Consider the following 25,138-nt stretch of genomic DNA (forward strand, 5'->3'; position numbering starts at 1 on the left):
TACCAAAAAGACTTTTCTGCATCTAGCTAAGGAGGCACCCCGCGAGGATGGGAAAGCTGATGGCATTGTCCCTCCCATGGTGGAAGGGAACCATGCTGACAGAACACAGTGGGTGCTGCTGCCTCTTTGCTGCCTTCCCCCATGCCAGTGGTGCACGGCAGGTACACAACCGTTGGGTCCTGAAGGGGAAGGGTCACTTTAATCACATGCCTTCACATCTATCTCGAGGCAAGAGAGTTAGCCAAAAAAAGATTTCTAAATGCAACAAGAAATTCCCAAGTTTGACAGCGGAGAACATGTTATTTTTATCTCCTACATTGAGTGTAGTCTTTATTCTGAGCTGGCAGCTGCCTCCTCTTGCCTGTCATGCACCTCATGACTCACTGCAAAGAGGCCTGAACAGGAGGTGGTAGGAGGCAGGGAGAGAAATGCTGCTTTAAAAGGCAGACATGCAGACCCAGTAAAATCACAGGGTGAAAAAATCCCCCACAAGCACAAGATAATAAAAGATTTGTTTTCACCAATTTTTATTTGCTATGCCATGTTTCTTTATCTATGAGGAAGACAGCTCTCATCTCACTGAGCCAAAGACACTCCAGAACTCACATGCCCTTGTAGGCATTTTCAGCACATTGATGCCACAGTGGCGGGTTGCTGAAATGAATGGCATCTGCTAATGTGCTGCTTCCCTCAGAGAAAAGAACATCTCAGTCCTTTTGGGAAAAATGTAAAGCCATGATTTTTGTGGGAAATGCTGCTTTGCATTGGTGGTCAATGGTCTAAATGATGGATTCATGGTACACGTAGGCTTGACCCTGGCAGAAATGATAGATCCTGCTTGAAGACTTCTGCAATTTCTGAGCTGTAATTTTAAGTCCTGACATAAATCAATGCAAACGCTGGTCTGTTCACTTACCTGCTGCTACCTTACACCAGAGCTCTTCGGAGCCCTTCCTATGCTCCCTTGCTTTGCTCTTTCCTGCCAGTTCAGGGCTGACTCCCACCTTCCCAAATACGACCTCTGTCTTAACACCCCTAAAGACATAAAATACCTCACATGTATCACCTTTCCTGGGGTGTGTTAGGTGTACATGCACAGTGCGAAGCCTGCAGCCTTTCTCTGTTAAGCCTGTGGATGTCTGCAGCTGGTCTTTGAAAGACCAGGCAGTGTTTGGGCGTGCTGTTGGAGCCCAGCGCAGGAGCGAGGAGGGGGCATAGGACATTTCTGAGGGCAGGCTGCTTCCCCGGTGCACCTTGGGCTGGAGGGCTGCTAGGTCACAGCCCCCGCCAGGGCAACACTGGGGCCCCAGTGGACTCCCCCTGCCCCCTGCTCTGCCGCTGCTGGCTGGGGCAGTTACTTTGCCCTTAGCCATGGAGAGCAGCACCTGCCTGCAAACTGCGACATGGCTGATCCGGCAGCAAAATCCCCTGCCTGCCAGAGGGATGGACAGCAGGAGCCGGGAGGTCTTTCCACAAGGAAATTTTACAGCACTTGGAAATTTCTGTTTCCAAACAGCAAAGGCGGGATGCTGCCTGCCCTCTGTGCTGTCACCTTAGAAGTCATCGCGGCTGTAGCTTGGGAGATGGGCTCCCTGCGGCACTCAGCCATGTGAGTTGCAGGGACAACAAAACCCAGAGCTCACTGCTGCTGAGAAAAGTGAAAATGTTCTGACATTTCCTATGCTTATACAAAACTGCTGTGTGCAAATGCCAAAGTCTGCATGCAGTATTTCAAGTTTTATTTACTCAGTGCTTTCGCCCAGCAGTCCCAAATGCCTGTCCTACAGGAAAGCTGAGCTTCAGCAGTGGAAACCTCCTAACACATTAACCTCTGTGAGCACTTCAAAGATTTGAAATAGACTTTTACTACTGAGACAGTTTTTAAATACAGGTTTATTTGAATATTTAAGAACCGTCAAGCCTGAACTGTGGAAGGTGCAGAGTGGGAATTTGAATGTGCACATTAATATTTTGAGCAAGATCTTCAGCAAGTGAAAATTAGGTAGTTTGCATGAAGTTAAGGATGTAAAATAACTTATAAAGCCATAAAGGTCCTCTGGATTGGCCATTTCACATTTATATGAAATACACTACAGATCTGGAAACTCCAGATTTTGAAAGAGGCTGTTCTGATTATTAACATAATTAAAATGATCTGACTGAACCAAAGAATAAAGGCATAGCTGAGAAGTAGAGGGAATCAGCAGGAGGGAGAAGAAGTGGAAAATGCCGTACTTTCTTCAGTAGCTAGGATATGACCAACCTGAGCAAAGTCCCTCTGGGACACTAGGTTTGGCCATGGCATTTTTTGCCTTTTTCCATCTCTTTGCAGAGCAGGAATTAGCCTCAGGTTGGACAGAAAGGAAACAAAAATACAACTAGCAGTAAGGAGCTGGTTTGATGAGGATGGCAGAAGCTTTGCAGTTCCCACTGCACAGGCTGCCCCACGTTATGGCCCCCTTGACGTTCAACCGGGCAGAGTAACACGCCGAGTACCACCACCCGCCCCCGTAGCTGGAGGCACAGTTCCCACTGTAAGTGTCCTGATCCAGATCTTTGGTGGAGAACTTCATGTTGTCATGCACGGTGGAAGCACTGCTTGTGGCCATGGCATTCCCTGCTGTCCCCGAGTACGTTCCCAGCCTCAGCCGGTAGCCGTGGGACTCACCTTCCAGGCTGAAGAAGTTGTAGTCTGCAAACTTTGTGTCATTTGTGGCATCCCAGATGACAAACCTGACCCGGTAGACCGTCTGCTTGGCGATCTGATAGATGTACTCAGTGCCCAGCCAGAACTCACTGTGCACGTTCCCAAAGCCGTACTTGTAGGTGCTCCAGGACTCGGCCCAGGTGATCTCCGTGCTCTGCCGGTTCCTCTGGATGACCGTCCAGCCCCCGTCCGTTGCGTTCATTTCGCAGTACACCACGATGGGGTGCAGCCCTGGGGGCTGGATGACGTAGATGCCGCTGGGGCTGCCATAGACCTCACTGCAGTCCTTGGGCCAACCTGGGGCAGGAGAGAACAGGGAGGACCAACAAGCACAGCAGCACCCCAGTCTGCTTGTCTGGCCCCATGAATGGGATTTCTAGAGAATGGGCACCTGTGGGATTTTGCCAGGGTGGTGAAAAGTCTGCTGCTGTGTTTCTTACTGCAAGTGTAAAAGCAGAAAACCTCTGTAAGGTAAATGTTCTGATTAAGAGAATACACATACATTTTGAAGGTATAACCATAGAATTTGCTTCTCCTTCTGGCTCAGGCTCTTGTTTCCTCAGCCTTTCCTAATGTTCAGACAATTCTCCTCCCTCATGATGATACAGGGGTCCAAGCCTGGCTTGGTGAGGGCTCTTACTACATAGTTATGCAGAAGCTTAATTGAGCAGGTGAGCTGTGCCTGCAGCCCTGGCATCTGCTGCATCCCTGGGGTGGGGAAGGAGAAATCCTCATCCCCTTGGCTTGGACCCCACGGCCAGCTGCGGAACCCCAGCAAGCATTGCCAGGGAGGCACATCCTCTGCTTGCCCTGTGCAGAGCTTCACAGCAGAGGAGAGGACTTGTGGCATGGAAGTAATGGCTGTGAAGTCTTTTGGGATCTTGTAAGGCACCGGTCAGCATGAAGCTATCATTAGTAACGAGTGACATCCGAGTGGCCTTGGCACACACGTGGAGAAGCACATCGAGACTTGCCCCACAGGACATTGCCCACCCACTGCTGTTGGACACCCATTGCCTACACCTCTCCCTGCTCCCTGCGGGGTGGCAGGGGATGCTTACTGTCGTGCTCAGCCTCCTCAAGGGCACGGACTCCTCTCTGTTGCATGTTCTCTCCATCTCCATCTGCATTAGGGAAAACAGAAAGAGTGAGATGAGCAGCCCTGTCCCAGAGCACAGCAGTAACTCCACAGGCTGTTATTGCCAGCACTGAGTTTTTTGCAGGGTACTTCAGCAATGCCATTGGGCTCATTTTTCTTCTTGCATGGCAGTTTTGGGTTGTAAATTCTTTAAAGGGATAAGATACCAGGAAGGGTAACACTGCAGTCATTGAGCAGCTGCCTATTTGGTCTACTCAGCACTGAGGCTTTGCGGAGTTGCATGGGGCGGACTGCATAGCCAAGAGACTGCTAGAGAAGGACTGAGAGGGAATTAGACTGTGTGGTTTCAGACCAAGATTAAACTGTTGAGTGATGTTGCTGTAAACCTGCACTGTTTTTCAGTGGTGGCTGAGGGGATTCATGGGTTTGTTCAGTTCATAAGGAGCTTCAAAAACCTTCAGAAAGAAGAGCAGCTCAAAGGACATGAGATAGCAATGCTCTCTTTGAAGAGAAACCACAGCACTCATCTTTGTAAGACAGCATTCCCCAAGAGCCTCTGGTGGTGTGACCTCTAGCAGTGGTGTGATGAGATTTTTGTATCATTTAGCCATGTGCAAGCTTCAGAAAGCATTTTGGTTGGTCACATACAAAATTCCTCTGAAGTTTCAGGGCTACAGATGGGCTAAGGATAGCAAGAGAAAAGGTCTTCCTTTTAACATCTACAGCTCTCTAGAAAAAGCTGCCACGTACGGTCTTGTCAATAAGAAAGAAGATTGAAGTACCAAATCTTACTATGTTTGGTTAAGATCTGAAATTGGAGGAAGATTTGATCAGGTGCCTTTTATATCGGAGTGTGACTGCCCTTCCTCAAGATTATTTTCCACATCTCCCTCTCTGTGCAGAGAGGACAGGGGTCCTGGTGTTTGGATTAACAGAGTTTAGGGATGTAAGAGAGAAAACACATACCATGATGGGGCCCATCTGAATGGAGATTAATGATTTCATTTAGATTTGCTTTCAGTCTCCCCAGGTTTTCAATGTCCAGAGCAAGAAGAGGGGCTAGCAGGGCCAGCACAGAGGTGAAGAACAGAACACTGGAGCAAGGAGCAGCTGGAGAAAGAAGACACACAGTGAATCTGGAAATGCAAACCCTCTGAAAGAGAATTGGCTAACTAAATTCAGCAGAAGTTAAAACAAACTTACAGAGCAGGCAAATCCACAACATTAATTGTGCTTTTGCTTTTATGAGCAGCAGAAGTATAAAGAACAAATAAAAAAACCAAGCATTCTGCAAAGGCATATATCCCCAGAAAGAAACAATTTATTTGACTACAACCTACAGGTCTAAATTTTCAGCTTCCAAGAGCGATGTCATCCTCTTCGACTGTGGTCAGGGCCAAAGTAATGCACTGTGGGCCCAGAACTGAGATGTTAAGCCAGCATCAGCGTGCATGTCCTGAGAAAAACATCTCCTAGTAATGCAGGACAGCATGCTGATTTGGTACTGCTGTTACCTGAAGACAGTCAGGAGCTACTACAGGAGTGATAAAGTAGGTGCAGGGACCTGAGATCTTGGAAAGAAAGGAGCTGTTGTGGCCACAATGCTGATGGCAATCTGAGAGTCAGGGGCCTCACTTGTCCCAGAAATCCCCCTCCCACCAGGGCATGGCACAGAGACTGGAAGCTGCCCACTGCATGAAAATGCCAGGAGAAGAGCATCCTGCAGGGAGCCAGCAGCGTTGATGTACCCCTGCTACAAGTCATAACTGAGGCTTCTGCATGGACATGTGAAGGGTCAGTGCTTCCCAGCTGACACCAGGGCCAGGATGTGCTACACTTCAAAGGATAGCTCCTGCTGGTGTCTGAAAACCCGAGCGATTTGACCTCTGTGGCCGTACCAGATCAGGACATTCCCCAACAGTTTGTTCATGGCCAGCTCCATAGGTTTGTGTCTACAGCTTGCGCACCCAGCTTCAGTACCCTGAAGGACTTATGAGGAGGATGGGTGATTAATGCATTAATTAGCTTCCATTCCAGTTATTTTTTCTTTTATGGGGTGCTTTGGATTCTGGCACAAATATAACTTAAATAAACATTGCCTTTACAACACCACCCAGAGCAGGAGGGTTTTGCCTGTTGTAGAGGAATGAAGCTGGGTTAATTAGCATTGATAATATACAGCTGTGGTTGGCTTCGGGGTGGTGGGTTGGCTGATGTAGATAAGGTGCAGCTGTGGCTGCTTCTGTTAAGAGGTTGGGCAGCCAATGAAGGGAGAGCAGCTGAGGAAGAAGCACAGAGAAGAGGGAGAGAATGCATGCTCTGGATGAGGAGAGAATAGGAGAAGGCAGCAGAGGGACTGGCATGAAGAGTATGTTGGTATGAGATAGTAAAAGATCTTGTTGCAGCTTGATAGTTTGGAGAGTGCTGTGACAGCCTGTGGTCAGGACTGGAAGAGAAAGAGTGAGGACCAGGAGGCTCACAGCCCCCAAGGGGGCTCCCCCTGCCTTGGCGGGGGGCACGGTGTACAGCAAGCATAGGGTTATCCCACCATGCCGAGGCCAGAAGCAGTCTGTGAGAAAAGCAGAGCTGCAGTGTGGGCAGCAGAAGCGCAGAGGCAGGCAGAGGATGCGGGGATGCCCAGCCACGGCAGCAGTGCCATCCCCTCCCATTCCCATGTCCCATCCCACACTCACCCATGCCGTCTCCACGGGGGCCCTGCGCAGCAGGAAGCCTCGCAGGTTTGGCCTGGCAGCAGGGTGGCCAGCACGGCCGTTATATAGGGCTCAGCAGGTGAGGTGGGGCTGGCAGAGCCAAACTGCAATGCTCACCATTTGGTTGTCATCAGGGCTGGAAACTTATGGTTTGTTTGCTGTCATCCTTAATGGCCTCTGCTCACACACCAGCTGTTGTGCTTCTGGGATGAGTTTCCAGATGACCCTCAGCAAACAGCACATGATGTTTACAAGAAATTCCACCAAACCCACAAATGCTCCTGATAAGGATTTTTCTTGAGGTTGTCATTACTTATGGGGTTTGATGCCAGACCCTGTGGGGATACCCTGTGACCTGGGCTGTGCCGGAGATCTCCATTCAGCACCCTTTTAGGGTCTGCCTACCCTAGCATGGTGCACTGCTGGGGAGGGAGCCATGCTCTCTGACACTGCACGCTGTCCCACGCGCACCAGGGCAGCAAAGGGGCCTCATCCCCAGCCCTGACCCCCCTCTACAGTGATGCAATTACTTGGCTTGGTGCCAGCCCCCCAGCAGTGAGCCCATCCCATGGGGCAGGTACATGTGCTGAGGTGCCACTGCCCCGGTACCCGTGCAAGGCTGGTCCCACAGCCCTCCCAAGGGGTCTGGTACTGGTGCTGAAGCCAAGGGTCTGCTGCAGGGTTTCGCTCTGACTTCACAGCTCTGGGTAACCTGGGCAGAGGCCCTCAGCACAGACCTGGTTGCAGACTCAGTTAATGAGGTGGCTGTGGGTTAAGTGTAATAAATGCTTAGTGGACTTTGAGTAGTCCAGGCTGAAGCCAGCCTTGCAAATACCATGGGAATTGGAGGGGAGTGTTAAGAAGGGCAGTGGCATAGCCCAGAAGCACTGGCTGATAGCTCAGTGAGACCAAAATAGAATCACAGTGATGTATTTATTGATGGTTTGACACCAGTAAGTGCTGACCACTGGCGTGTGTCCCTGCACTGGCCCTGGAATGCTTTGCACCATAGGCTGGTCCAACCACGCTGCCTTCATCCCCAGGTAGCATTGCCACCTCTGCTTCCTCCAGGAGCCCAGCAGGTGGTGGTGAAGGCATCAGCACCAGCACACCCCTGCCCAGCCGCTGTTCCGGGTGACTCCAAGACTAAACAACGAGGACCTTTTTCACCAAGGGACACACTGTGCTGTGCCCTACACCAGCCCCTTGTGAAGTTACCAGCTCCAAAATTACACATGTAGCCACAGAAGGAAGGATTCTTGCCAGATGCACATTGCAATAATATCCATCATGCTGCTGGAGAGCCATGAATATCTTAAACCTGACCCAAGACTGCTGCTCAGCAGTTTCCTTTTAACGAAGCACTTCTCTTTTGACAAGAGCCCAAAGTCCCTTGATAGATAACCTGGGCCTGTAGCATTTGTCTTTGACACCTTTCTGGCATCCAGATTTCAAGAAGGTGGAAAAGGTCTCTCAGCCAGCCCCCTATGCCGGGCAGGAGTGGGGCCAGGTCCCCACACCCACCAGCACACCGAGTGCCAGCACCAAAGCCAAGGTGCCAAGCCATGGCTGGCACCTCCATTTGTGACTGCACACGTGCCCTGGGCACTGCCGCCTGCTGTCACCCTGCGCTGCCCCCTGCCCCCCACTCAACATCTGTACAGGAGGTCCCTGCAGCAGGGACCCACGCTGAGCCCCCCTGGGAGGAGCTGGAGGGGGCACGGGCATCCCCGGGGCAGGGAGCCCAGCCGGGGTGCACAGAGGTGGCAAGTGGAGCCGAACTATGGAGTGAGGGAGAACAGGCAGAGGAGGGACTGAAGCTCCCATGCAGATGGGGACAGACGCCTTGCTCCTCCCTGCCCCTCACTCTGCCTGTGGGACCCGCTGCCCCTGGAAGCATTGCCTTCTGGAAGACGGAGTGTCCTGCAGCCAAAGACCCGCTGCCAGTGACACGGAGGAGAAGTACAAACTGCCCAGCGGGACCACAGCAGAGTCAGCTGGCAGGTGATGGGTGAGGACCTGCTGATGCCTCCCAAGGCACTGTATGAAAAGGGGGATTGAAAGAAGAGGGGAACAAGGAGGAGACTCCAACCCAGCCCCACAGGTCTGCCCAAACACCCTGCAGTAATGCGTGAAACAAGTTAAACCTCCCCTGACAGATGTGGGCCCAACAGCTGTAGCTGCTGCTTGATGAGCTGGCCACGAGCACATTTAAGATGCTCTACCAGACAGCATCCACCCTGGACCAGGCTGCCAGGCCCATGCCCACCCCATGTGCAGTGGGGAAGAGCAGGAGGTCAGCAGAGACTTGCTAAGCCTGTTTCTTCTCACGAAGACTTATGGGCTGAGGAAGGGAAGCGCAGGGGAAGCGGTACTGCACAGATACCCCCTCAGCCTAGTTTTGCTCAGAGCTGCCACAAGCAATTCGGGGTGAGGGATGGCCCCCGGGAAAGGCTGCTGCCTTCCACCCTCAGTCTCTACTGACAGCGGGTAGAGAAGGCATCAGTGTTCGCAGCCCAGCTCGGAGGCTGATTGCTTGGCAGCTCTCTGCAGGGAAGGAAGCCGAGGCAGACCTCCAGCCATCACAGAACTGTCGTGACATCTGGGAGCTGGTAACTGCTGACAAGCCATTGCCCATAGGTTTTATTCTCTTTGATCTCCAGATGATACCAACCTCCCCTGTGCCCTTGGTGTTCACACTCCTTCCCTTCTGTTTGCCTTTCCTCTCTCCTTTAGCACTTTTATCGCTCTGCAGCAGTTGGTAGATCCCCAGAAAGATTTAACTCCTGGGCAGGTCCAGTATATTGCAGTTTATAAACTCCCCAACAGCTGGAAGGACTGGAGTACTTTATTTTTTCGCAGGAAAAAAAGACATCTTAGGGCCTGTTTGTGAAATCTTGATCAAAGATAAGCCACCAGATGGGCACACAATGATTAACTTGGTCCATGCAAACAAGGGACTGAGATCATCACACAGGAGGTGCGTATAGGCAGAGACCCAGACATAAAGGGGCAGAGACCCAGATATAAAGGGGCAGAGGCCACACTGGGGCTGAGTGGAACTGACTGCTCACGCTCCCAGCATCAGCTCAGCAGCACCACGGCAATGGGTGAGTTTTCCTCACGGCTCCTTTTCTGCAGTGCTCGCAGCTCCAGGGAATGCAAATAGAAAGCCAAGTTATGTGACAGCAGCAAGGGACTACAGGAGCAGGAACTGATGAGTGTCCAGTGTCTCCATCCCACTCCTCCCCTTTCCACCCAGCCCTTTTTTTCTAGCTCGCTGCTGCTGCTGCTGCTGCTGGGCTCTTTCCTATATCCCTGTGAACTGCATGCTCTGCAGCTGGAGCACCATATTTTATACACCAAACTCAGCTGTAGTGCTCTGAACTGTTTCCTCTGAATGCCCTTAACACAGATTTCCTTCTTCCCTATCAAAATACCCTTTTGCCTCTAGACCCGCAGGAAAAAACCTCCAAGCTACATTGAGGAGAAATATGAGAAAATGTGACTGCAGGTTTCTGTGTGGTGCAAGGAAAGGGCTGATCAGGAGGGTGACACAGCCCTTTCTCACCTTGCAGGGGCTGAGCCTCCACTGAAGCTGCGGCTTTTACCACCCTGGGAGCCCTCTGCTCCTGCCTGCACTCCGTGGCTCTGACCTCCCTGGTCCGAGCTCCCCAGGGGCTGGGGGGCTGCCCAGGGATCCCGTCAGTGATGGGCACTTTCATCCCCAGGGCTCCAGGCTGGGACACACCAGCTCCACGGGGACCTCATCCTCCTGCCCACCCTGGTGGGGATGCTTCTCCTCTGTACAAGCCCAGCGTGCGTGGCCAGTTCCCACCACAGTGAGTATGGGTACAGGGGACACAGCTGACAAGCTGACAAGTTTGGGAGCAGCCGTGCTGCCCTTCGTTGAGCACAGTCAGGCTCCAAGGTGCTGGGTTTAAGTGTCCCCCATGCCTGCAGCCACACAGAGAAAGCCAGCCTCTATTCAAACCTAAGCTGCAAAGCAGGACAATTCTTGCCTCTCATCACCAGTAGATAAGAGGCACTCCCAAAATGTTCTACTGTTTGTGGAGCACCCAGAGAGATCCAGCATCAGCAGCATCACTGCAGCTGCCCCACAATAAACTGCCCTCCAGTAAATGTCCCTCGTGTCTTGCTTGATCTGCTGCTGCAGGGTTCCCCGCAGACTGCAGCCGTCTCCGTGAGACCAGCCCCAGCGGGGTGTATGTCATCCAGCCAGCAAGGTCTCCCCCAGTCGTGGTGTGGTGCGACATGGACACCGAAGGCAAGGGCTGGACTGTTGTCCAGAGAAACACTTACAACACCGAAATCACATGGAAAGAGTCCTGGACCACCTACAAGTACGGCTTTGGGAACGTGCAGGGCGATCACTGGCTGGGCACGGAGTACCTGCACCTGCTGACGCAGCAGGGCACCTACAAGGTCCGCTTCATCGTGCGGAATAAAGCCAACGTCACCCATTACGCCGAGTACGACATCTTCAGCGTGGAGAGTGAGGCTAGTGGGTACCCGCTGAGGCTGGGCCGGTTTTCTGGTGATGGGGATGACTATCTGACCAGCTACCACTCGACGTATGGGGGCATACATGACAACATGAAGTTCAGCACGACTGACAGGGACCAGGACCAGCATAGTGGGAACTGCGCCAGCAGCTATGGGGGCTGGTGGTATGACAAGTGTCAGAATGTCCTGCTCAATGGCAAGGGGTACATCTTCTGGCCAGGAACCTGCTCAAGTGGTGACTGTGCATCCTCCCTCATCCTGGTCAAACCCACAGATGTGTGCTGACCGTGCCGCAGCTCCCAGCCTCCCAGGAGTTTGGGGGAGTGCCACTGTCCCCAGCTCAGTGCCCCGTTCCTGTGCCTGCCAACTGCCCCGTGCCAACCCCGGTACATGTCCTGTGCTGCCCGCAGTGTCCTGTCCTGCCCTGTCACCCACTGAAGCACAGCAGCTCTGGGGCTCAGAGGCAACCATCCGGAGCCCTGGGCACACAGGCAGCTTCACCCAGTACCGTGGTGCTGGCTGGTGCTGGGACGCAGAAACGAGTTTGGGGTGGGTGCACCTGCTCCTGTCCTGGGGAGGGGGAGACTGTGCAAGTTCCCTTTCCTGTGCGATCGGTGTATCCCTGCTTTGCTCAGGCCCTGCTCCCTCCCCTGTACACCCCACAGCTATGCTACCCACGCTGGGAGAAATCAGCTGCAATAAACCCTGGAGCCAGACTTCGCTGCCTTGTGTCTGCCTGCGGTGGTGATGCTGCACACACACGCACAGGGGCAGTCGAGGTCCTGGGGCAGTGGAGGGTGCTGGGGGGCACTGTGTTCATGGCAGGGGAGTTTCCCATTTCCTGCATTGCCTGAGTCTCACTCCCTCCCTGCTCAGCTCTGTGCCATGGCTGGGGGAGCTGGAGTCCCAGCCCCATCCTGCAGCAAGGGCTGAGGGGGGTCGGGGTGCCCCGAGGGGTGTCAAGTCACCAGGAGGGGGGGTTCATGCCATGGGGGGTCCATCACTGGGGTGGTGCCCAGGGTCCCTCAGCAGCCCAGGGCTGGGTGCTGGGGGGTGATGCTTTGAGGCCACAGGGGGCTGGGGAGCCCTGGGGTGAGCGGAGGTCTTGGGGCAGCCCCGCAGTGCTCGGCCTGGGCTCTCTGTAGCCAGCAAGGCTCCGAGGGGTGGCAGCGCACTGCATCATGGACACTGCTTTCCCACCCCGGAGCGGGTGACATTGGGTGGCCGGGACACGCCAACATGCGGCTAGCCATGGGCCACCCACATCTGAATTTTGGCCAGAGGCCAGCGAGCACGTGGGGCAGCACCCCCTCCCCAGCGAGCCTGACGTGTGTCTGCAGCACCCATCCCATGGTGCTGGCGCAGGTGTGCTGCGGCGCGAAGCTGCAGGGCAGGCACGCGGGAGTGGGCACACAGCAATGCCCTGCACCAGCACCCCCTGCCTGGGCAGGGCAGGGGTCCCCCAACAGTGCATCCCCCCTGGGGCTGGCAGTGCCCTGCAGAGCCCCCAGAGCCATACATCCTTCCCTGAAGCTTCTCCAGCATCAAAAACTTGCAGTTTCTTTATTTGAATGCAGATTCTTTGTTTAAATCTTTATTTAAATAAAACCACTGTGTTTTATTAAAATTAATTCTCTATTTGATATTTTCCCTGCAATCCCATGTATTTTTTCACAAGAAGCCTGGCACTGCCCTAGCACAGCTGCTCACTCCATACCAGCCTGTACAAACATACTGGAAGTACGAAGTAGGTATTTGCACGTTGTAGGTGTTGTTTTAGACAGGATTTTACCAGAGCTTTTAAGAACTGCTGAACTGAGAGCCAGCATGGGTGAAAACACCTCTCCAGGTGTAGGTGTCAAGGCCACATCTTCAGCAAGTGGGGTTAATTCAGATTTACTAGGAAATAAGGAATCCTCACCCTTGCCCCACCCCAGCTAATGAGGGGGTGACAGAAACCCTGGAAAGAAAAAGACTGATTATTTATCCAGCTAAGAATAAGGATATATTCCCATGACGCTCATCCAGATGTTATGTTTCTAAAGCACATTTTATTCTCCAGAGCAGGTATGTTTGACAAGAACAGGGCTTGCAATGTGTTAGTCTGATTATAATGCAATTAAAATAACAGCTCAAAGGGGAAGAACCCAGCAAGGGAGGTGGAGGAGCCTTGCAAAAGAGGTGCAAGAAAAACCTGCCGGCAGCCCAGGATGCCCTGCTGCCACCCGCCCCGCTGCCCCCAGCAAAGAGAGGCCCGGCAGGGCACTGGTCTGGCCACGTGCCTGATGCAGGCAGGCAGCAGCGAAGCCCTAGCAGGTAAGGGGTTTGATGAGGATGGCAGAAGCTTTGCAGTTCCCACTGCACAGGCTGCCCCACGTTAGGGCCCCCTTGACGTTCAACCGGGCAGAGTAACACGCCGAGTACCACCACCCGCCCCCGTAGCTGGAGGCACAGTTCCCACTGTAAGTGTCCTGATCCAGATCTTTGGTGGAGAACTTCATGTTGTCATGCACGGTGGAAGCACTGCTTGTGGCCATGGCATCCCCTGCTGTCCCCGAGTATGTTCCCAGCCTCAGCCGGTAGCCGTGGGACTCATCTTCCAGGCTGAAAATGTTGTAGTCTGCAAACTTTGTGTCATTTGCGGCATCCCAGATGACAAACCTGACCCGGTAGACCTTCTGCTTGGCGATCTGATAGATGTACTCAGTGCCCAGCCAGAACTCACTGTGCACGTTCCCAAAGCCGTACTTGTAGGTGCTCCAGGACTCGGCCCAGGTGATCTCCGTGCTCTGCCGGTTCCTCTGGATGACCGTCCAGCCCCCGTCCGTTGCGTTCATTTCGCAGTACACCACGATGGGGTGCAGCCCTGGGGGCTGGATGACGTAGATGCCGCTGGGGCTGCCAGCAGGGATCTCGCTGCAGTCCTTGGGCGAACCTGGGGCAGGAGAGAGGGCAATTTAACAAGACCCTGTGCATTCCTGTGGCTGGAAGACGAAGATGTTAATGAGACCTGGAGTGCCTGAGGAGCAGGGATCATGCAAATGCCATCCTCACCTGAGCACACAACACCTGCATCCTCGCTGTGTCTGCAGTTGTGCTCTCCCCAAGCCTGCAGCGAGCACTCAGTGAGGCGCTCCTCATCCCCATTGCAGTTAACGCTGTCCAGCCAGATAGTCCCCAATCCGCTCCCAAAATAAGCATTACTTGGGGCTGATAGTGCCTCTCCACAGCCAAGCTGCCTACACACCACAGAGGCATCTCTCATGTCCCAGCCGTCATCACACACTGTTCCCCACTCATTGTGGTACCAAACCTCCACCCGTCCGGAGCACTGGTTGGAGCCATTCACCAGCTGGACCTGACCTGGAACACGGAAAACAACAGTAAGGAGGAGATTTGGAAATGGGGGGACAACACCAAAGCAAGCTGAATCCCAGATTAGGAGGTACATTCTGGCTGAAGAAGTGGAGTCCAGGCAGTAAGATGTGGGGCCTCTACACCTCTGATCTTGCTCCTGGCTGGGGAAGGAGACTTAGTCTCCATTTCCAACTATTTTTGGTGTGTTGTGGACCCAGAGACTGGGCATGGGTTTGCCCTGTGTTCCCTCAGCCAAGTGGCCATCTTCTCCCACCACTGAAGGAGCTGCGTTTCACTCTCCTGGGGCTATGAGTTCCCCAGGAGCAAGGCTGAGGGTGAGACAGGGAATGGTGCACCCTGGTGAAGTATCCTCAGACAAGGCTATTTCACAGGAGATGACCACTTTTCTAGTTTTTAGCCATGGGACAAGCAAAACAGCTGAGGATGCTGGTGGCACGAGAACCCTCCCTTTCTTCTGCATCCTTCCCACTGACTGTCCCTACCATCCTCCACAGGGCAGGGGGTGTGTGGGAAGAGGCAGCTTTGGCTTCAGGGGGGGATCACAGCAAACCCTCTGGGCTTCTCCACACCTATACATGAGCAGAAAGGCCTGTGACTGCAAGGTCCCGTGTCTGCCCGCACCAGACATTTGAGGATTGTCTGGTGCAACCAGGGAGCACCAGGTTGAAAGAGGCCCTCCCCAACAGCCTGCTCTGGTGTGCTTCTACCCCATGTCCTTCTGGCACAGATGGAGACCTCCCATGTACCTACCCTTCACTAACGTGTTCAGAGCAGACACAGCATTATTCAAGACAGACTGATTGAAGAGTGACAGGCTTTGGATGCTCCTGGTGAGATGTGGGGCAGGCAGGGCCAACACACAGGCGAGGAGCAGGAGCGGAGCACACTGGACAACTGGAGGAGGAAGAGACAAGATGAGAGTCAAACAGAGCATCCCACTGTCGAAGTAAAACATGCAATGGGGAACCAGCTGCCCAGAGGTGAAACAGATGCAAGTCACCCCGAACCTGCAAGGACAGCATGAGGTTACCTCTCTGACATGGACCTTGCAGCCAGACTCTTTCTTGTCCCCAGGCTTCATGCCAGAGCCCAAGGTGCCCAGGAAATGTGGGGAGCAAAATCAAGCAATTGTAAGAGAGTCCTCTGCAGATCACATGAAACTTGACCAATGTGTTTATCTTTAAGCACAAACCTTAACAAAAACTTTGCAGAATATTTTCTGCACCTCCAGCTCACTAAACAGCTAGAAAGTACCTCCTCAAGCTTTCTACTACACTCTGGAAAATTCAAATACCCCCCCCCCAAATTTACTCAAAAATAATAATGTTATTAACCTTAATTATAATAATAATTATGCCAAGATTAAAATCTGAACATTCATTTAAAGATGGCATCACAGCTGCACCTCTGGGGGTTACAGCAGCATTGGATTGTGAAACATCTGGAAAGGGAGAACTTTTCCAGTGGTGCCTCCATTTTGGACACCCCACATAGTGATAGACCCTTGATAGTAATTGGAAACCTAGGCTTTTCATACACCACTACCTACAATCTTACATTTTTAACATATTTACACTTAGATTTATGACTCTGCTGGGCGAGAACTAAAGCACAGTGACTATCTGCTAGACTTGAACCCGTCCTTTTCTCTGAACCTGCCCCTGCTCTGCTGGAATGGAGGGGTACTGCGAGGAGGTGAGTTGCTGCGATTTTTTTCTTTGTTCAACATCTTCTCTGTCCCCACTGACCCATCTGCATGGGGAAAGGCCACTCTGACCTTCCCTCCATAGATTTTGCCCTCCTGCTCCTGAGCACAGCCCTTATTCCAGCAGCCGGGGCAGACCCATTTGCAGACACCTGCCCTCGCTGCACCTGGACTCCGAGCCTCACTGAAGCTCTTCCTGATGCTCTCACAGTGATGCGAGGTGTGGACAGCCCCCATCTAAAGCTCCAGCCAGAGCAGCATGGTGACTGCACCTGCGGGATGGCCAGCAGGTCTGCACCCCTTGAGTATGACACACAGCTGGTCTGACCCTCCTCTGCTCCTGCTCTCTGGGACAGGGGAGCACGCAGGTTCCCTCTTCCCTGGTCCAAGCCCTCCTGAGCTCTCCCCTGCCCTGATGCTGCCTGGGGAGCTGCTGGGCTGGGCTGAGGGCAGACCTAGGGACTTGCAAGTCCCTCTCAAACCTTCTCCCTTGCCCTGGAAGAAGCAACACGGACCTTGAGTCTGCCCTGCTCTGTGCCCTGTGTCATCTTCTGCCTCTGTGGTAAGTCCTTCATCCATAGGGGCACACAGATGGCTCTGCCAGGGGGGAGACTCTCAACACCACCGCCTCCACCAGCACCACTTGTGAGGGTCCACGAGCCAGGGACCCCCCCCGCCCTGCTGCCCCACGCTCACACTCACCCATGCCGACTCTACAGGGATACCTGCACACTTACAAGTCCAGAAAGTTACTGTAGAATTGCGTTGAGTCACAAGATTTATAGCTGCACAGTGCAGGGGAGGAGTGGGGTGACACTGCTGCTAGTCCTGATCCGTCCCTGTCTCGGGATGTGTTACTGAGCTGTCGATGATGGAGTGGTGACCTGGCCCCCAGCCAGGGGTATTCACCTGCTCTGATAAGAGCCCTTATCAGAATCTGAGCAAATACAGCCCGGAAGCCGCAAAAGCATCCTTGCACGTCCCTTGTGTCAAGCAGGGTTTTTCCCGGGTATATCGGCAACGGGTGTTTGGTGGCATTCGCTGATCCTTGGCAGGGCACAAGCCTGGAGGTGCAGCCCCACTCAACACACAGCTGAGCAGGGCCAGGGGTCCCTCTGCCAGGTCCGTGCCGGGCTGCACAGGAGCTGAATGCAGCAAACCAGCACCATGGAAGGCACCAGGGACATCCCTGCCTTCTTCTGGAGCAAACACACTGTGTGGATCAGTAGCATTCATAGGCAGGAAGGAGAATGGGGGAAACATCCAGCTTGTCATGTCTGGGGCTCATGTCAGAAGCAGAGCTAAAGGGACTGGACCAAGCGTCAGGTGAAAGCAGGTGTCTCTCCAGGGAGCACCTGCAATATCTCCTGCCTCTTCCAGCTCCTGGGGCAGGAACTGTGTGGTTCACTGCATGTCCTCTGCGTGGGGCAGACATGTGCCTCTAGCCATCACCGTGCAGGTACAACCTATGGTGACAAATGCCACCTTTCACCCAAGTGAGCTTTGAGCTATGATTTTGAAAAAAATACTGATAAAAAAAAATTCCAAAGTCTTACAAATGAAAAATAACTGAATAATGCCAGAGGCTGCAAAAATCTCATCTGCTGAGGGAGAAAGAGTTTCAGACAGAAAAGGCTTTCCCCAGCAATGCTGAGATGACTGTGAAGGTGAAACACAAATTGTGCTGCTTGCATGGAGGAGTCCAGCTTAGCCCAAGGTACGTCCAGAGTTACTCTTGGGCACTAACTTGCAGCTCAGCCACTGGAACAGAGCAAACAGGGAAGTAAACAGGATTTCCAAAAAAGTTAACAAGTGAACTGAGGAAGCAGATTTTTTTTCCCCATGCACTCTGCCTGGTACATGATGTTTCAAAAACATTTTCTCTCATAACTCACTTCTGCATAGATGTGGTGCTTGGGCCATTACCTTGGGAGGGGTGGGATGTTATCCCATTCCCAGCATTTCTGTTTCATGACAGGTCCATGTAAATGCCTGAAGTCAGCCACAACTGCGGCCACAAGGAAGGCCCCGAAGCCATGCCAAGCTCAAAGAAGTCCTGTCTGAGAAGTTGGGAGTTTCTACCTGCCAGGTGGAGTATCACCAGGTGGATGACACTCCTTCGGAGCTCTGGGCAGACACCACGGACCCGGGGCTGCCGATCACTGCCAGGGCAGACCTGCCCGTGCAGACCTCCCCTCACCTCCTGGCTGCAGAGCCCACCCAGGTGACATTGAAGCAGCTTCATGGCTGTGTGGGGCTGCCCCAATGCTGATAAAAAGCAGCCACAGCCCCCCCGGCCCTGCTGGGGCACTTACCTGGCACAGGGGCTGCCCTGGGCAGCCAGCATGCAGGAGGCAGCTCCCCCACCGCAGGGATGCCCTGGTGTCGGCTGGGTTATGGGACAGCCGTCGCATGCTGCTAGCGAGCTGCTCTCCATCAGGTTTATGGACGTTTGTTCTACCTCACCCTCCTTGATTTTTTCCTTATTGGCCTCTGGAGCATCTGCAAGATGGGAAATGTTGTCCCCAGCTGTGAGGTGTGAGTGGTGTTTTCTCTTCCCAGAAGAAATGTCAAAGCACATCCTGAGTAAAGAAAACACTAATATCTATGCTGTCACATACCTGTGCACACACATAAAATTTTACTGCGATGAATGCATCACTTTTGGTGCCTATTTCCAGCGTTATAAACTAAGATTAAGTTTGTGTAAAGGAAATATTAATGTGTCGGGAAGATTGAACTTAAAGATCTAATATGTGGATGAGGGAAGGGCTGTACATTGTGTTCACCTGGACTTTGACACTGTCTCCCATGGCATTCTCCTGGAAAAACTGGCTGCCTGTGGCTTGGACGGGTGGACTCTGCTGGGCAAAAAGCTGGCTGGCTGGCCAGACCCCAAAGCATGGTGGTGAGTGGAGTTAGGTCCCACTGGTGCCAGGGACACGGGGTGTCCCCAGGGCTCAGTGCTGGGGCCAGCCCTGTTTAATGTCTTCATCGAAGATCTGGGGGAGGGGGCTGAGCCACCCTCAATCACTTTGCAGGTGACACCAACCTGGGGGAAGTGCTGACCTGCTGGGGGGCAGGGGGCTCTGCAGAGGGGTCTGGGCAGGCTGGGCTGGTGGGCTGGTGTCAGTTGTATCAGGTTCAACAGGGCTCTGTGCCGGGTCCTGCCCATGGGTCACAGCAGCCCCAGGCAGCTGCGGGCTGGGGGCAGGGGGCTGGGAACTGCCCAGCGGGAAAGGGCCTGGGGGGGCTGGTTAATGGCCGGCTGAGCATGAGCCCCCGTGTGCCCGGGTGGCCAAGACCAAGAGCATCCTGGCTTGGATCTGAAACAGCGTGGCCAGCAGGACCAGGGCAGTGACTGTCCCCTTGTGCTTGGCACTGGTGAGGCTGCACCTCAAATGTTGGGTTCAGTTTTGGGCCCCTCACTGCAAGAGGGACATTGAGGTGCTGGAGCTTGTCCAGAGCCGGGCATCGGGGCTGGGGAAGGGGCTGGAGCACAAGTCCTATGAGGAGCGGCTGAGGGATCTGGGGGTGTTCAGCCTGTAGAGGAGGGGGCTCAGGGGGACCTTATCACTCTCTACAACTACCTGAAAGGAGAGTGCAGTGAGGTGGGGTCAGTCTCTTCCCTGAAGTAACAAGTGACAGAACAAGAGGACATGGCCTCAAGTTGGGCCAGGAGAGGTTTAGGTTGGGTATTAGGAACAATTTCTTCACCGAAAGGGTGGTCAGGCCCTGGAACAGGCTGCTGAGGGAGGTGGTGGAGTCACCATCCCTGGAGGCGTTTAAAAGACATGTAGACATGGTGCTTCGGGACATGGTTAGTGGTGTGCTTGGCACCATTAGGTTAATGGCTGGACTCGTCCAACCTGAATGGTTCTATGATTCTATATCATCTGAGTATGGGCAAGAAAAAAATTATTGTCGTAGCTGATAAAGTCTATCTCCATATTCACCAAGAGCAAGGGGCCTTGGGTTCCCATCTCATTGACAGAGCAACTTCCTCTTCCTCTTTGGTTTCATGCAGGAGGGGGCCTGGAAATCAGGACCATAAAGTGGCAATCAGTTAGCTGAAAGGAATGTGCTCAAGCTTGTCTAGACAACAATTAACATGATACAGAGCATAGGGAGTGGGGGATGGATGGCGCCAAGGAAAGTTAACACCTTGCTGTTAATTGATGGCAGTTAACTACCAGTCAGGGATTGCCTAGGATGCAATGCTTAGCTTCAAGAACCAATCTGTTTAAAACGCGCAGCTTCTGAAAGTGTATAAAAACTCGTGCTTCTGTACAATAAATGGACATTTGCTTGCATCAAGCTGTGTCCCGCCTCTTCATTCGCCACAGTTTCAATGGCTTCAATGCCTACCAGTGAAGATACCAAAAAGCACTGTTTCTGAATAACTTTGCTGCTTTCCAAACCCTGGTTCCGAACAGCTTCTGAACCCTGGCTGAGAAGCCAAGGCCTTCCCAGTGTACTTGACTTTGGTTTTGCACAAGTGTTGTGGAGTTCCCTCCAGCCACCACCCTTTCCTTTTGCTGCTTGGCCAGTTTGCTCTGTCCCGGTCACTGCCTGTGCTCATGCAGGAGCTCCAGCTCACTCATCCTTTCCTTCAGCATTGCAGGGGAATTTGAGGCTCTTCCACAGTTTTGAGCAGTGAAAGGGTGGCCCCTGCCTCTCGGGGTAACACACTGGCCGATCTGCTTCCATTTGCCTTTATCCAGGCCTGTTTCAAGGATTTTGCTTTCCCCTTCCCATGTAAGATCGAGCCAGTGGCTGATGGTGTCCCCCTTCCCACCTTGCTGGGACCCACACAGGCACAGCTTTACCCCAGAGAGGTCACCCGAGCAGGGGCCATCCCCACATCAGCATAAATAAGACTGTCAAGGTGACAGACCACTGGTGTGGGGCAGAGTGAGCAGAGGGACACTGATGCTCTCCTGCATCCCTCCAGCAGCAGCCAGCACCTGGGGTGACATTTGCTGCTGAGCAGAGCAAGCTGATAACCACCACCTGGCCTGGGAAACTGCCCCTGACCCCAAATCTGCATGCAGAGGGGATGGAGCAAGTGAAAAGGATCTTCCTGACTCCTGCCAGTGATAAGTTGGTCCTCTGAAATGTGCTGTTAATTAAAATCCACCATGTACAAAGCAAAGATGGTCAGGGACACTCCCAGCCTTTCTTTTCCCAGCCTGTGTGGACTTTCTGCTTCCACACAGAAATCCCGGACTTGCATCTGGCCACTAAACCAGGACTCTATAAACGCTGGACTCTTCCCCTACTGAAAATCCAAAGTCACCACTAGCCCCTGCACTGTCCCATGCGGTTATGGTTTAAGTCTCATCATGTAAACAGGGCTCCTGCAGCACATCCCACCCATCCTTGTTGTAACCATGGTGCTCTGCAGGGGGGGAAGAGGCACCCAGAGGTGATCAGGAGATGCCATGGGGAGCTATGCTGACACCCACGTGGCAGAAAACTCAACCCTGCAGCCCCAGTGACAGCTGGGGACATGAATGGATGAGACACCTTGTGTGAGGTTCTCCTGATCTGAACCATGAGGCTGAAACATCTCATGGTTGTCAGCAGGCAGAGCCCCTTCCCCATGGCTGTCTGTGGCCAGGGGACCTCCAGGGCTGGTGTCTCACTCCCCTGGGAACCCAGCATGGCACCTTCCCACATCTGGGTAGCTCCTCTCCCCCACTTGAGAGCAAGTCTTCTGCTCTCCTGTGAGCCCAGTGGACAACATGAGACACCACAGGTACAATATAACCATGTCACCTGCCTGCAATGTCCCGATTTGCTCCTAAACACTCAAGACACATGGGACCATTAACTGGCACAGGAGTAAAAAAGGAAAACAGGTGCAAGCAGTGGACCACAGTGTAACCTTGTCATTGAGAAAGAAATTGCTTAAAAAGGAGGAATTTAATGGCTAGAAAACGTGGACCAAGAAATATAATCCTCTGAATGGCTTCATGGCTGCTGGTGAGCAGCAGACGTGTTGTGCAGTGATGCCATCTGCTGCCTCCAGCCACTGGCAAGCTGAAACTCGGGAGCCCACTCTGCAAACAGCTGCAGTGGGTTCAGGGGTGGAGGGGCATGCTGCTCACTACTTCTCACCTTCCGAAACCTGGACATTATCGCCACCGATGAACTGATTAGCAAGCCAAGGATGAAATTAAGTGTTTTTATGGTGGTACTGCTGCACTGTTCATTTAAACCACTGTGATGATTTAACACTTGATCTTCCCTGATGGGGTAGGAGAGTCCCTGGTCTGCCATGTGGACTCAGCATCCATGAAATTTCAGCCTGGGGTATGGCTTTGATTGTCAGGATCCACCTTGTAGGTAGGGTAGGTCGCTGCTGATCTCATCACCACTTTGTGCACTGCAAGTACTGCACATCCTCAGAGAAAATGGGCTCGAGGAGTCTGCAGTGTGTAGAGACAGATATCGTAGACAGCCTTTAGCAGAGATGGGTTTGAACATGGCCTTTGAAAGGTAGCGCTGGCACTGGACTAAGTGTGACAAGAGCTGTTCAGGGGAATTTTATTGGAGTTAAAATTAAAAATGTTAGTCAAATTCTCCAATTATATCCTTTTTTCTCCCTTATTGATATCTGTATATAACAGTTGTGTTGAGCTTTGGTACATTCCTGGTGTCCTCAATGCCTGCACGTAGCTGCGCTGTCCCCGCACAGGGGCCAAGCCATCCCCTTGGCCAGGCTCATGAGCATTGCCCCTTGGCACAGCTTGCACAAGGTCACTGTGGGGAGACGGGGTCACATGTATGAAACACGAGGATATTTGTGTTTGCCAGCATTATTGGTAAAATCCAGCTCTCCAGATGAATCCTTCATATTCCAAACCCAAGGATGAAAGAAATAAGATGATACAGATGTCTTCATATCATCCCGGGGCTATCCACCAAAGAGGCATTTCTAACACCCTTTTACTTTCAAGCCAGTGAATTTTCATATGCAGTCACAGCATGTGCAGCCCCACAGCGACGTGGATGCCAGGTTTTATTAGTTCAGCAGAACATCATTTGCTTTACAGCGCTACAACACCCGATTACAGCATCCTCTTCCCTCTGCTCATAGACAGGAAATATTTTGGTCAAGGCTACTTGTCTCATGAAATACCTTACCAGGTATTAGGCAACAAAGTGACTTTTCTTTCTGCCCTGTCCTAATATTTTGACTATGGCTACAGGCTTGGCAGGGCTCAGCCAAGCCCTAACTGCAGTAATTACTGCCCTGTCCTGTTTCTGACATTTCACGTCCTCTCCAGGCCAGCCTCAGGATGGTTTCAGCAGTGCCGTGGTCCAGCCCCATGACCCTGTGGTGGCGAGAGGTGGCCTGGGAGAGGCTCTGGTTCCTGGTGGACCTGAAGCAATTCCCAGGAGTTGCGAGCTCATCAGGCGCTGCTGTGCCCACTCCATCAGGATCCTGCCTGCCTGGCAGGGACATGGTGGCACCACCAGGCAGGCGGCCATCTCCATTGGACATGACTGTCTGAAATCAGACAGGGAAAACTGTGACAGAAAGTTTAGCACAGTGTCCTTGGAATATATCAAAGCAGCGTCAGTCATCTAATAGGATAAGTAACGTAAGCTGTGTTGCATGAAGAGGAGTGCTAATGGGATATCGCTTTATGCAGGAGACAGTTTGATGTATCTGGGCCACTGCTAACTAAATCCTCCCTGAAGTTCCCTTTTTGTGGCTTTTCTAGCTCCGGGATTAATCAGCTCTCTTCTTTTCATCTGAAAGACATGAGACCAGTGGATGCCTGCAGCTCTGAATGCAAAGCACCACGGAAGCCCATGTTACCCTCCAGGGAGCATCGGTGGGGACAGCACAGTGGCAGCCTCGGCCATCTGCCCCCAGGCTGTGTCCTGCTCTCGGGTCCTGCTTTATTTATGGAGTCTCCTGCCTGCACGATGCCAGGGAGATGGTGTTCGTCCTGGCACTGTGTGGTCCAGCAGGCACTGGGGTGCAGGGTGAGCCCTGATTTGGGTTCCTGGCAGCTACCCAGGGCACAGGGGAGAAGCACGTCATGACCCACACGGCCAAAGTCACATTTAGGATCATAACTCAGGTTCATCCTGACTTCTGAGCCTTTGGGGCAGGGTTGACTTCTGCTAGTCTATGAATCATCCCCAAAACCAAAAGTCTTCCTTGCAGAGAGTCACAGGGCAGGAGAAAGGAGGAGAAAAAAAAAGAGACTCACAGAGAAGGATTGAAATGCCCTTCTGAAGGAAACCTACAGCAACCTCAGCTGCCTGCGCCTTGGGGGACAGCAGGCCACGTGGGCCCGGACGGACCCAAAGTCCTCTGATTTTGTGCAGCTGAGGCATGAACCAAAGACAACCCTGTTTTACACCAGTTAAGCAAAGCCCTGCACAGAGACAAGCTCTGAAAGCAGGTGCAGGACTTGCCATCAGCAGAGCTGACAGGGTCCTTACACTCCCCCTACTCCTGTGCACCCGTCTCATTGCCTCAAACCCCTGTCTCAGCAAGCTGCAACAGCCATTTGCAAGTGAAGACTCGTGGCCCAGCAGGGTTTTCTGCTGCAGCCTGCAGTTTTGGTGCAAGCATGGAGGGCTCCAGCGGCAAGGTGCCCACAGGCTCCAGGCTGGGCCAGGGTCCTCAGGCCAAGCTGCAGCTGCCCAGGAAGCTGGCGGCAGCAAAGCATGACCAGCCTTGCTGTCACAGGGCTGGCACCAGCCTGGAAGAGCAGGATGTGGTGACTGGGAGGTCTGAATCGTCATGGGAGGGATGGGGGAGCTAAGGAACATCATTGCTCAAGGTGTAGGAACAAAAGAGGAAATAGTTTTCAAGCACAGATTCCCAAGAATAGCCAACAGCTCAGGAGCATGCTGCATCCAGGGATCCTGTGTAACTAAAAGTCCATCGAGGGAGCGAGTCAGTGACCCAAAGAAGGGCTTTGCAGACCAGCAAGTCAAACATCTCTGAGTGAAAGTGCATGTTTGGAAGATGCTGGAAA

General features: G+C 52.8%; 3 protein-coding genes across 3 annotated transcripts; 1 reads left to right on the top strand and 2 right to left on the bottom strand.

Moving 5' to 3' along the window:
* Positions 1-2,378: 2,378 nt before the first annotated feature.
* Positions 2,379-4,787, bottom strand: LOC119154096 (fibrinogen-like protein 1-like protein). Its single transcript, XM_037401315.1, has 3 exons — positions 4,773-4,787; positions 3,769-3,831; positions 2,379-3,083 (listed from the first exon to the last, which is right to left on the bottom strand). Exons 1-3 carry the CDS (start codon positions 4,785-4,787, stop codon positions 2,379-2,381), a joined length of 783 nt encoding a protein of 260 aa, XP_037257212.1.
* Positions 4,788-9,559: 4,772 nt separating this feature from the next.
* Positions 9,560-11,405, top strand: LOC119153573 (fibrinogen-like protein 1-like protein). The gene is made up of 3 exons (XM_037400193.1): positions 9,560-9,627; positions 10,249-10,359; positions 10,695-11,405. Exons 1-3 carry the CDS (start codon positions 9,624-9,626, stop codon positions 11,327-11,329), a joined length of 750 nt encoding a protein of 249 aa, XP_037256090.1. The 5' UTR covers positions 9,560-9,623; the 3' UTR covers positions 11,330-11,405.
* Positions 11,406-13,141: 1,736 nt separating this feature from the next.
* On the bottom strand, positions 13,142-14,020 carry LOC119154104 (fibrinogen-like protein 1-like protein). Its single transcript, XM_037401344.1, has 2 exons — positions 14,012-14,020; positions 13,142-13,968 (listed from the first exon to the last, which is right to left on the bottom strand). Exons 1-2 carry the CDS (start codon positions 14,018-14,020, stop codon positions 13,354-13,356), a joined length of 624 nt encoding a protein of 207 aa, XP_037257241.1. The 3' UTR covers positions 13,142-13,353.
* Between the last annotated feature and the right edge of the window lie 11,118 nt (positions 14,021-25,138).

The sequence above is a fragment of the Falco rusticolus genome, chromosome 1 (assembly GCF_015220075.1).
Source record: "Falco rusticolus isolate bFalRus1 chromosome 1, bFalRus1.pri, whole genome shotgun sequence".
NCBI classification, from domain to species: domain Eukaryota; kingdom Metazoa; phylum Chordata; class Aves; order Falconiformes; family Falconidae; genus Falco; species Falco rusticolus.